At 30.8% G+C, this 10741-nt stretch overlaps 2 protein-coding genes across 2 annotated transcripts; one reads left to right on the top strand and one right to left on the bottom strand.

The window, feature by feature from the left end:
- The first annotated feature begins 35 nt into the window (after positions 1 to 35).
- On the top strand, positions 36 to 1511 carry LOC123656276 (zinc finger HIT domain-containing protein 3). The gene is made up of 3 exons (XM_045591982.1): positions 36 to 233; positions 479 to 624; positions 1283 to 1511. Exons 1-3 carry the CDS (start codon positions 172 to 174, stop codon positions 1459 to 1461), a joined length of 387 nt encoding a protein of 128 aa, XP_045447938.1. The 5' UTR covers positions 36 to 171; the 3' UTR covers positions 1462 to 1511.
- Positions 1512 to 2409: 898 nt separating this feature from the next.
- Positions 2410 to 10366, bottom strand: LOC123656589. The gene is made up of 10 exons (XM_045592259.1): positions 10272 to 10366; positions 9984 to 10193; positions 9710 to 9822; positions 8436 to 8529; positions 8136 to 8291; positions 7488 to 7605; positions 6960 to 7142; positions 6614 to 6701; positions 6303 to 6538; positions 2410 to 6224 (listed from the first exon to the last, which is right to left on the bottom strand). Exons 1-10 carry the CDS (start codon positions 10349 to 10351, stop codon positions 2517 to 2519), a joined length of 4986 nt encoding a protein of 1661 aa, XP_045448215.1. The 5' UTR covers positions 10352 to 10366; the 3' UTR covers positions 2410 to 2516.
- Between the last annotated feature and the right edge of the window lie 375 nt (positions 10367 to 10741).

The following is a 10741-nucleotide window of genomic DNA, read 5'->3' as shown; positions in this document are numbered from 1 at the left end:
ATTTCCTGTTGATTATAAATAAAAGTTCATTTTTTTACAATGGCCACACTGATTTGACATAAGGCCCATGTGCTTAATTGTCAAACCAATGTTGTCAAACAATTTGTTTCGAACTTTCGTTAAACGTGATAAAATATAATTTAAACATTAAAATAAAAATCATATAGCACCATGGATTGTATAGAATGTGGTAAAGACTCTAAGTATAAGTGCCCAATATGCAGACAGCCATAGTAAGTATCGTACAATCTATTATATAGTAAACAGTGAACTTTTTTAAACTTTTATTGTAACTGTGCTGAGATTCAAATGTAAGACGAGATATTTACACACAACCAACTATATTGACATTGGCGAAATCGACAGTGCCCCCTAGCACAATTGAAAGTCATTATGCTCAAGAATAATAATAATAATACAAGACTGAAACAATAACAAATTGTAACTCATATCGCATTAATATCATTTCATATTACAGTTGTTCAGTCGCCTGCTGTAAGCTTCATAAAAAAACTCCATGTTCACTACCTCCACAACCACAAATAGATAATAAAGAAGAGTCACCAATGACTGATGATTTCCCTACAGAAGACACAGTACCGTCTGAAAAACTAAAACAATTAGGTAAAAAACATTTACCTCTATTACTGTTTTATCTTAAACTTCCATTGTTGTGTCATGTTTTCAAATTATAAATCGTAAAAAGTCAATTTTAAAATGGTAATTATCAAGTCAATTTTTATCCTATTATACTACCACCAATTTAGAAAATGGTTTTCAGTGTCTGCTGTGAAGAACTCTTGGTATTTATAATATGAAAAAACGTGGCTAAATGCTTTATAATAATTTACCGTTAGTTAGTTTCATAGTTAAGTACATGTTTGGTGAACGATTCTTTCCAAATAAAGCATGTAAACATTTTATTTCCAATGATTGAAAGTTAAGCAATAAATTTTAAAGTCCTCACCATCATTACAATAGTTTGTAATGATGAAGATAAACTGATGAAGCTGACCTGAAACCTGCACTAAATTTTAAGTTAAACCTCTAACAAAATACCACTGCCGAGATCACATTTTGTGTTATTTTTATTAGTTGTTTTTGCATGATATACAGAGAACATATAGAAAAGTACTAAATTTCTAAAAAAATTTGGTTATCCATAAATTACCGTACAGCCATAAATGAGTTAAGATTTTTATTATAATAGTAAAAAATAACATTTTTATTTTTTAAGTATATCTAATAATCAGTCTTAACCAATTATATTAATTCATTTCAGAACAATCAACAGAATTAAGAAATTGTTTAAAAAACCCCCATGTAAGGAAGATTCTTGAAATATTGGACTCATCTGCACATCCTGACTTACTAATAAGTGAATATATGCAGGAACCAATATTTACAGAATTTGTTGATGCTTGTTTAAATGTTGTTCAAGACAACCGTAATGATGGTTGAACGTCAACTAACTAATTGAGAAGAATGAGGTAAAACTCGCGCCATGTAAAAAAAAACGCTGAAACTGGAGGGGGTGCGTTTGCGCATGGGGAATACTCGCGCCCGAAAGTACTAGTTTTATTTTTTAATTAGGCTTTTACCCGCGGCTTCGTATAATGGTTATTGGTAGGTACATTAAAATATACTAGAAATACCAGTGCGAATAATGCGGACTAAATAAGTATAATAATTATTATCACTTTACAAAATTACATTTTTTTTTAAACAAAAAAAATAACAAATTTTTTAGTTATTGAAATGTCGTATTCAATATTATCTGTACTCTCGATATTCGTATTTTAATAGTTTTTATGTGCTTAAAATGATAAATTGATATTTGTTTTTTAGTGAAATAAATAGTAAATGAAGTTTTACAAGTGTCCGTATGCTAATGTGTTGTGAAAGTGAGTGATAAATTGCGGAAAAAACGTGAATTACGATTGACAGTGGTTTATTTACCAAATAAGACTTCCAAAAAAATGGACAGTAGGAAAAAAAATTTTCAAGAGTTGGCAAGACTGTAAATAGTCTTTGCGCATTTTGACAGCCAGCGTTCTTTTTACATGACGCGAATTATACGTTATAAATAATTTTTCTCACTTCTCTGTGTAAAACTATTTCGTAATTTAAAACTTTTTGTGCGCGATAGTATTTTGAGTCGACGTCGATCTGTCCAACCAATAGCACACCGGCAAGCATGCGACGCGTGATAAACACGCCCGCCCCCCTACCTCATACCACCAAATAGACCGATAAATTGCCTCTGCGCAGCTTCAAGGCCAGCGTTCTTTTTACATGACGCGAACTATACAATCTAATGTCATATTATTAAATTGTCACTAATATTGTTCTTGTATCTTGGACACAATACCTATGTACCTATATTTTTTTCTTAAATAAAAGACAAAGTAAAAAATAAAAACAATTTTTTATTCAATCACTTTCTATTCCATCAAAAATAATTATTCAAAAGTAAACACATTATTATGGCCTTTACTAAGACATAATTATTACCACTAAACATTAGAAAGTGCTTGTCTCAATAAATTTTCAAGTTCATCAGACTTTTTCTTTTCTTCATTTAACTTTTGCTCTAGTTCTGACACAGCATCCTTGTAATTCTTGTATATTGTTATAGTCTGATCTGCTCTTTGTATGTTTTCTTCTACCATGGTACAATCTTTATCTTCTAACATTAAATTCTCCAATGAATCATCACATATTTTTCGGCGTTTTGCTTCTATAAGATATTCAATATCATCATCATAATCCAATGGCTTATGTTTACAACTTGCATATTCATTCACTTCAAATAACCAATTATAACTGCAATATTCCTGTAACTCCAATTTTTTGTACACTGCAAATTTATTTTCAAAGTTATTTAAACTATTTATTTTTTCATATACAATGACATTTAATAAATCTATTAGATCATAACTTTTGAAGTACTCATTGAATTGATCAATCTTCATATTTATGTCAGAGAATTCATTTGGTAAAACTGCCACAACTTTACAAACTACTTCTTCTGGATCACGAAACCAACTTATTTGGTTACAGTATTTCCTAATCTCCTCTTGCATATTTGTTATACTTTTGGGTAGAAAGGCTGATGTGGGATTTGAAAGTTTTAATTTCTGCATAATGTGCTTGATAGCATTTATGTTATCTGATTGTTTAACACTGCTAGTTACGAATTCATAAGGCTTAGGGTATGGTGAAGTATTATCTAAATATTTACTAAACTCTAGAGGGAAAGATGTGTAATTAAAAATATCTTCATTTGTTATTATTTGAGTTAAATTATCAACAGCTCTATTGTAACATATTACCAATTTCTGTAAGTCTTGAAGCACAACATCTATATTTTCGTCTTTTTCAGACTTTAATCGATACCATATTTCATTGCCTAAGTATCTTTGACAAATCGATTTAAGATAATCTATTTCAATAGGTGGTGATTTAGGACAATTTCTCGCCAGCCATTTCAGTGCACTTTTAGTACAAATATTTATGGAATCTAAAACTTGTTCAGAATCAATAGTATAAATTTTAAAGTCTAAAATGATTTCACTATTTTTTAAAACAATTAATTTTTCTTGGAGACGATTTAATGCATCAGAGTCCTTAAGTTTTGCTGTTATAATAGCAATTGGTATTATTTGATATTGATATTTATGTTTCAATGTTTGCTCTATGACATCTACATAGTCATTCTCATTTTCAGTGTTATAAAATATTACACCATTAGCGCCATTCATTGCCTCATTTGCTATATTTAATTTCTTATTATTAATTAAACTTATTGATATAGCAAAATCCATTAAATTAATCCAAGATTGTTTATCAACATAAATCAGGCTGTCGCTTGTACTATGTGCTTTTTGATCACAAAAAACATCGTGAAGCCATTTTTCCACATCTATTTTTTTATAAAGATATTTAGCAGAACCTGGCGAAACTAAAGCTACTTTCCAGAAGAAACATTTATCATATGGATACTCTATTTGTTTCATACGCTTTAATAGAGGCGACCTAATAATATCTAAGAGGTTATATGGCTTAGGTGTTGGTATCTGTTTCAGTTCTCCTGTAAATCTGTAACCCCTATGAATGGCATTCATATTTTTTAATTCTGCTTTTTCAGTGCATCTTCTCAAGTTTCTTGCTTCCTCTTCAGGTGTATTATCTGGCAACCAAACTGGAGTTCCTTCTAAAAGACTTCGTCTTTTATAGTTTCTAATAAATTGCTTTCTCCATATAAAGAACCACTTTTTCATAACTTTTCTTACACGGAATAATTCTGCTTGTAATTCGGAATTACATATTTCGTTAAGTAATTCGGAACATATATTTTCAGTAGTTTCATTAGCCAAAGCAACTAACTGTTTCAGACGTTCATACTCTTCTTTCAAAATAATTTTTACCTCTTCATCTCTTATTTCATCAATTAGTTCTTCAACAATTTCAACAGATTCATTATCAACTCTCTCTTTAAATAACCTCTCTTTCTCTTCGGCTTTAAGTTTTAATTGAATTTTCTTTTCTTCCTCCAATTTTCTTTTTAATTCTTCTTGTTTTTTTTCCTCGTCTTGTTTACGTTTTTCTTCAATCTTTTTCTGTTCTTCCATTTTTCGCTGAGCTTCCTCTTTCCGTTTTGCTTCTTCTTTTCTTTGCAACTCAAGCTTTTCTTCTTCCATTCTAATTGCTTCTAGTTGTCTCTTCTTTTCTTCTGCATTTTTTTGTTCGATAAGACGCGCCATTTCAGCCGTCGATATACCATCGTTATCATCATATTCGTGAACATTATTATTCTGAGGTACAGACTTAAATATACCTTCAGCTACAGATGGTACTTTAATTTTACTTTGAAACCAAGACTCAGATAATGGTTGATTTGCACTTTTAAACAAACTTCCGGGTGAAATCGTTGACGCTGATTTGTCTTTCACATCCAATGTAGCTTTGGATGTTGAAGGATTTAATGATGAAGAAAAAAGACCAGAATTATCCATAGGCTTCTTAAATATGTTATTACTATCAATTTTAGCAAAAACATTATTACTGGCACCGCCTTCTGCTTTAGTAAATATATTAGTATTTGCACTCTTAAAAATATTTCTACTGCTATCTATATTTGTCTCATCTTTCATATCATTTTGACTAAATAGAGATTTCCCGACAATTTTTTTTAAACCATCATTAGACTTGAATAAACTATTTGCAGCATTTGCACTAATTTCACTTGATTTACCAAATATATTTTGTCTATTTGAAAAAGTTCCAAAATCGGCACTTGAGGATTGAAATAAACTGCCCGTACTGTTAGCAGACAAAACATTTGGATCAGTTTTTTCTGGTTTAGAAAACACAAATACATTTTTCGAACTTTCTTCCAATACTTTTTCTGGCGAATTTGATATAACTTCTTTTGGTGCAATAGGAATAGCTGCTTGAAATGAAAAATGTTTACTTTGGGGTATATCATATCCTGATGTAGAAAACAAATTTGCATTTTTTCTAGGACTTGGTTCAGGTTTAACAAACAAGTTAGATTTTTTTGTTTCTATTACTCTTTCTGTAGCTGTATGGTATTTACCTCCCTGCAAAATATTATCTAATTCAATTTTTAAAGATTTTACATCTTTATTACTGTCATTTAAAGTATTATATCCCAAGTCTTCAGCTAATAATGCTGATTCTTTTAGTTTGCCATCACCAGTAAAACTTGAATGCAATTGATGCTTAGCAAAATCATAATTAGGTAAAAGACCTCCAGAAATTACTTCGCCGACGGTACTTTGTCTTTTGGATTCTATAAGACTTATAGCTCGGGAAAGAGGGTATGGATCACTGTCTTCGATAAACTGGTTTCTGTTAAGAATAACAGTAAGTTCTTCCTCATTTTTTGCAAATCGTAAACCATAGTGACTTATGAATGACTTCATATTTTCAACTGTTTCAAAAGCAAGTATTTTCATCAAATCTGCAGCTGGGTATAGAGACCCGCCTCTCGGTGCATATGCTTTAATAATTCTTGCTAATGCTCTGGCTCTGACGTCATTGAAATATCTCAACAGAATACATGCTTGAAGATAAGTAGCTTTCTCTCGAATAAGGCGGAAGAATTTGACATAGTTATTGTTATCCAATGTTGTATATACTTTTATAGCAAATACAATTGATTCGGATTTTTGAATCTCTCGTGGTAACTGTTTTATCTGGAATATAAAAATAAAATATGTAATAAATGTTAGATTTTATTTCTTAAAGTCAAAACAAGTTAGGTTGGTAGTTACCTCCCACCAAAAATTTGCGTCACCAAGATTAAGTAGTGCAATGTATCCTCTAAATTCAGCTTCATTAGGTTTTTTGTCAGGACTAACATCAGCATACATATGTTTGAGAGTTTGCAGGCATTTTGTAAGATTATCAGTATTTAACTTTTGGTCAAATTGAGTGTGTTCTAAGTCAGCCAGTCGGGCTGCACAGTGTGCGTGAAAACGGGCACATATTTCAACCATACGAATTGAATCTGTAAAAAAATATGTTTTGAATTAGTATACAACAAATAAAGTAACAATTCAATTTAGACCTCAATATTCATTACCGGCACAACATAGTGCTTGCTGTGTAATATCTTTGCGAATTCCACGAAATCGATCCCACATGAAATGAAACCAGTCGGCTAAAGTCACCTATACGAAACAAGAAAAAAAAATTAAACTATCACAATATTAAAAAAGAAAAATCCTTAAAATAAGAGACACGTGTATGTTATATGTATTGTATGTTATTCTTAAACATCACAAATTTAGAAACTGTTGATAATAAAACAAGAAAAGTAGTACAGTAGAAAATGTGGAAACTAACATACTTTTTTTGAATTCCAAAAATGCCATGGCATCAGAATTTCATAAATAAAGACAGGAGTTATATTTAGAATTACAATTTACCTGTCTTGTAGTATCAGCTATCTCATGTAGGAGATAAGCACATGTTCTCATGAGGACTGTCGCAGGCCTGAGTTCATAGCACATTGGGATCTCCTGATCTGCTGAACTGCGACTGTATTGTTTCACAGCACGCCATGGTTCCAACAGACCATCAGAATCAATTATTGTTTCTAATGTCATCACCTACAAATAATATTACGATTTCATAAGAAACTTCTATGAAGTATTAAGAAAACTAAAGAAAGTATCCTGATTGATATCCAGCCATTTATGATTTTTACGCTTAGCAACACATTTAGCAATCCCTTTTTAGTTTATAAAGAAGATTTATTTATTTCATTTGGACAAACAGTAGTTGCTACATTACAATTTTCACATAAAAACCATAGGTACTACAATTAAGCTTAAATGCGCAACATTTTAAGTTGTCACAACATGCACAAAAAGAGATGTAACACTAGTATTATTAAAATATTATATCTACAAATTGAAATACATATGAGTATAATTAAAAGATGAATCACTTACTTGATGTTCTGCTTGTCTGTGTAGTAACTCTTTCTCTGGACACATATCAGGACACGTACCTATGGTCGCACCACCAACCTTTACCCTCGAGCCTGCACCACCCCATGATCGAAGAATTCTGGCAATTATATAATTTTCTATTATTTTACAATTGGTAGATGCCTTATAAAAATATTCTTTAAATATTAAAAAAAGGCTAAAATTATATTTACAAGCAACAATTTACAATATCCTAAAATAATTAAGGAGGTAATTTCCAAAACTAGTCATATATCATCCACAATTTCACCAACAATGATAATAAACTTCTTTGTATTTTTTTTTAAAGGGACTAAATTAGGAATTTACAATAAATTAGACTTGATTTTAAAGGAAATAAGGTTATGTTCTATAATATCCTCTAAGTTTAAGTATAAACATATCATGTAAGTTTTCAGGTTTTATTACGATACAACCTTAAAACTTGTTTTCATCAAAAAAAATAATAATAATTTTGAGATGATCACTTTTAAAAGTTACTTACAGAAGTATGATCATATTCTTAGCATACTATACTGAAGGATTTGTATGCACTAAAATATTGTATTAATAAAACATCTTAAATTTTTAGATGTCTTATTTTCAAAGTACATTTTATGATTGCTTCACCTGTCTCTTGCATCCAATGTCCTCCACTTCTCATCAGATGTCAATGACACTCTAGAGCGAAGTTTATGAAGTTCCACAGCTGCTTCTTTAGTATTGAGAGTCGTTGGTACTGTTGTCACCACAACAGGAGGCTCGATATTAATAGCAGGTGTTTGTCTGTAAAAGATTACGCAAATTAGATTTAGTTGGAATGAAGACCCTGGCAATAAAAGCCAAAGAGTAGAAGAAGTTACCAATTACGAGATAATATAATATTAATTGAAATGTAACAATTCTCATCTGGTCATTCTCATCACTTACACAATTACTTTTTTAACTCGTTTGGGTGTTGATAAAATTGTTTTCTTCCTTATTGGCGGTTTGAAAGAAGTTGTTGGTGAACCCAAATCCATTGCTGTAACAAAAAATAAAGTATCATAAATAGAAAATACTAAAAAGGGTAAGGTAAATACTGAGGCACAAAAGAAGTTTTTGAAATATTACTATATTCACAATTCATATTACAATTCATTTGAGTGTCGTTATACTATCACCTTGGAGTTAACAGCTCTGATAAAAACCATAACAATGAGTAAGTTTTCAAAAAAATATTTTGGTATTCTAGAATTTATATATTCTTCATCCTACAAGATATATGTGAAATTATCTGTTTTGTTTCTGGAAGGCATTAAACAATAAGAAATAAAATTCTAAAGGCTTATTTCACTTTTAAAAATTATACCCTATGCCATCACAACAGTTAAAATAATTGTGTTTGCTCGCAAACGAAAAAAACCGACTTCAATTACATCGACGAGTAGTACAACGTAGATCGACGAAAAAATAGTCAAGTAACTGCGCGTTATCAAAGATTACTCAAAAAGTAGTAATCAGATCTCAAAAAAATTTATATGTAACCACATGACAAACATCAGCTTTCGATTAAATTAAAAATTATTAAAATCGGTACACCCAGTAAAAAGTTATTGCGGATTTTCAAGAAGTTCCCTCGATTTCTCTGGGATCCCATCATCAGATCCTGGTTTCATTATCATGGTACTAAATTAAGGATATCTTCTTTCCAACAAAAAAAGAATTATTAAAATCGGTACACCCAGTAAAAAGTTGTTGCGGATTTTCAAGAATTTCCATCAATTTCTTTAGGATCCCATCATCAGATCCTGGTTTCCTTATCATGGTACTAAACTTGGGATATCTCCTTTCCAACAAAAAAGAATTATCAAAATCGGTACATCCAGTAAAAAGTTATGCAGTATAATACAACGTAGGTCGACGAAAAAAGCATCAAGTAAAAACGCATTATTAGATATAGCTCGAAAAGTTGTTAGATCTCAAATAAATTTAAATGGGACCAATCGGCACACACCACCTTTCGATTAAAAGAAAATTTGTCGAAATCGCTCCACCCGGTCAAAAGTTCTGGTGTAACATACATAAAAAAAAGAAAAGAAAATACAGTCGAATTGAGCACCTCCTTCTTTTTTGGAAGTCGGTTGAAAATATAGGAATAATCTTCTAAATACCCACAACACAAGATTAGGATGATCAACAAATCAAGAAAATAATTTCTTTACGTTTTTGCCGAGAAATTCTATGCACGGGCGCTCCACTCATAGCTGACAATTCTTCTTCAACTTCAGGATCAGGCACCCAGTCAGGATCATCATCTTTCTTGCTCTTTATTCTCCTGAAATATTAAAATTCATGTCACTTCAATGGAAACATAATAAAAACGAGTTATTAGACAACAAATCAATAACAATAAAAACTTTTACTTTTATTTTACTGATGAAATGTGTTATCTAGGAAAAAAAAGATTAATAAACAATAAAAATGTAATCAACTTACGCTCTAGGCTTCATTCTTGTAACATCAAACATGAAACCATCATAAGCCCCAGCATTAAGCACAGCGCGCTCTGCTGAATTCTGTTGATCATATTCAACAATACACATAGACCTCTTGGGGTACAAGCGAATCCTCTGAACTCGACCAAATTTACTGAAATGCTTTTCCGCAGCTTTAGCTTCAAATAAACATTCTGGCACCTTAGAACATCTGTACAAAAGATATGACTGTTATGATACTTAGTGTTTTTTTTTTTAATAAATATTTTAACCCACCTTAGACACTTACGTTATAGATGTTTTATTGTTGATCTTGTCCAAAAGTATATTTTTCAATACTTTTTGCGGACTTTCAGGTTCTTGATCCATATTACAGTAATTTTAATTTTGATAATAACCTATAAATATGTTTTGATGGCACCCAATCCTTTAAACTTAAGTGAAGTAACCTCTATTAATAAACAAAATGAAAAATAAATGCGATTTAATGATATTATACATGTATTCAAATCCTAATCTTGCTAAGCAGTTTGACTCAAAATCAAATTATAAATTATAGACAGATTATACTCTGTTTTCTCTATGCTCCATGCTATGGACTAAATTGACACATGCAAATGTCAATTTTCGAAATAATGATACCAGCTTTTTAGTAATAGTACTGTACTACGATACCGGTTTTATGCATCGTAATTTTTTACTTTGCCCACATAATATTATTATTATTATTTGACGAATCTTTTTAAAATCATGCTAACT

The sequence above is a fragment of the Melitaea cinxia genome, chromosome 9 (assembly GCF_905220565.1).
Source record: "Melitaea cinxia chromosome 9, ilMelCinx1.1, whole genome shotgun sequence".
Taxonomy (NCBI): Eukaryota; Metazoa; Arthropoda; class Insecta; order Lepidoptera; family Nymphalidae; genus Melitaea; species Melitaea cinxia.
This window is presented reverse-complemented; position numbering and strand designations above follow the sequence as displayed.

Bases quoted from the DNA above. Each gene is read 5' to 3' on its own strand.
- LOC123656276 (XM_045591982.1), top strand. From the start codon at position 172: ATGGATTGTATAGAATGTGGTAAAGACTCTAAGTATAAGTGCCCAATA. The intron at 234-478 runs GTAAGTATCGTA...TTCATATTACAG, and splicing joins CCAATATGCAGACAGCCATA to TTGTTCAGTCGCCTGCTGTA. The intron at 625-1,282 runs GTAAAAAACATT...AATTCATTTCAG, and splicing joins TGAAAAACTAAAACAATTAG to AACAATCAACAGAATTAAGA.
- LOC123656589 (XM_045592259.1), bottom strand. From the start codon at position 10,351: ATGGATCAAGAACCTGAAAGTCCGCAAAAAGTATTGAAAAATATACTT. The intron at 8,292-8,435 runs GTAAGTGATGAG...AATCTTTTACAG, and splicing joins CGAGTTAAAAAAGTAATTGT to ACAAACACCTGCTATTAATA. The intron at 6,225-6,302 runs GTAACTACCAAC...TTTATATTCCAG, and splicing joins ACGCAAATTTTTGGTGGGAG to ATAAAACAGTTACCACGAGA.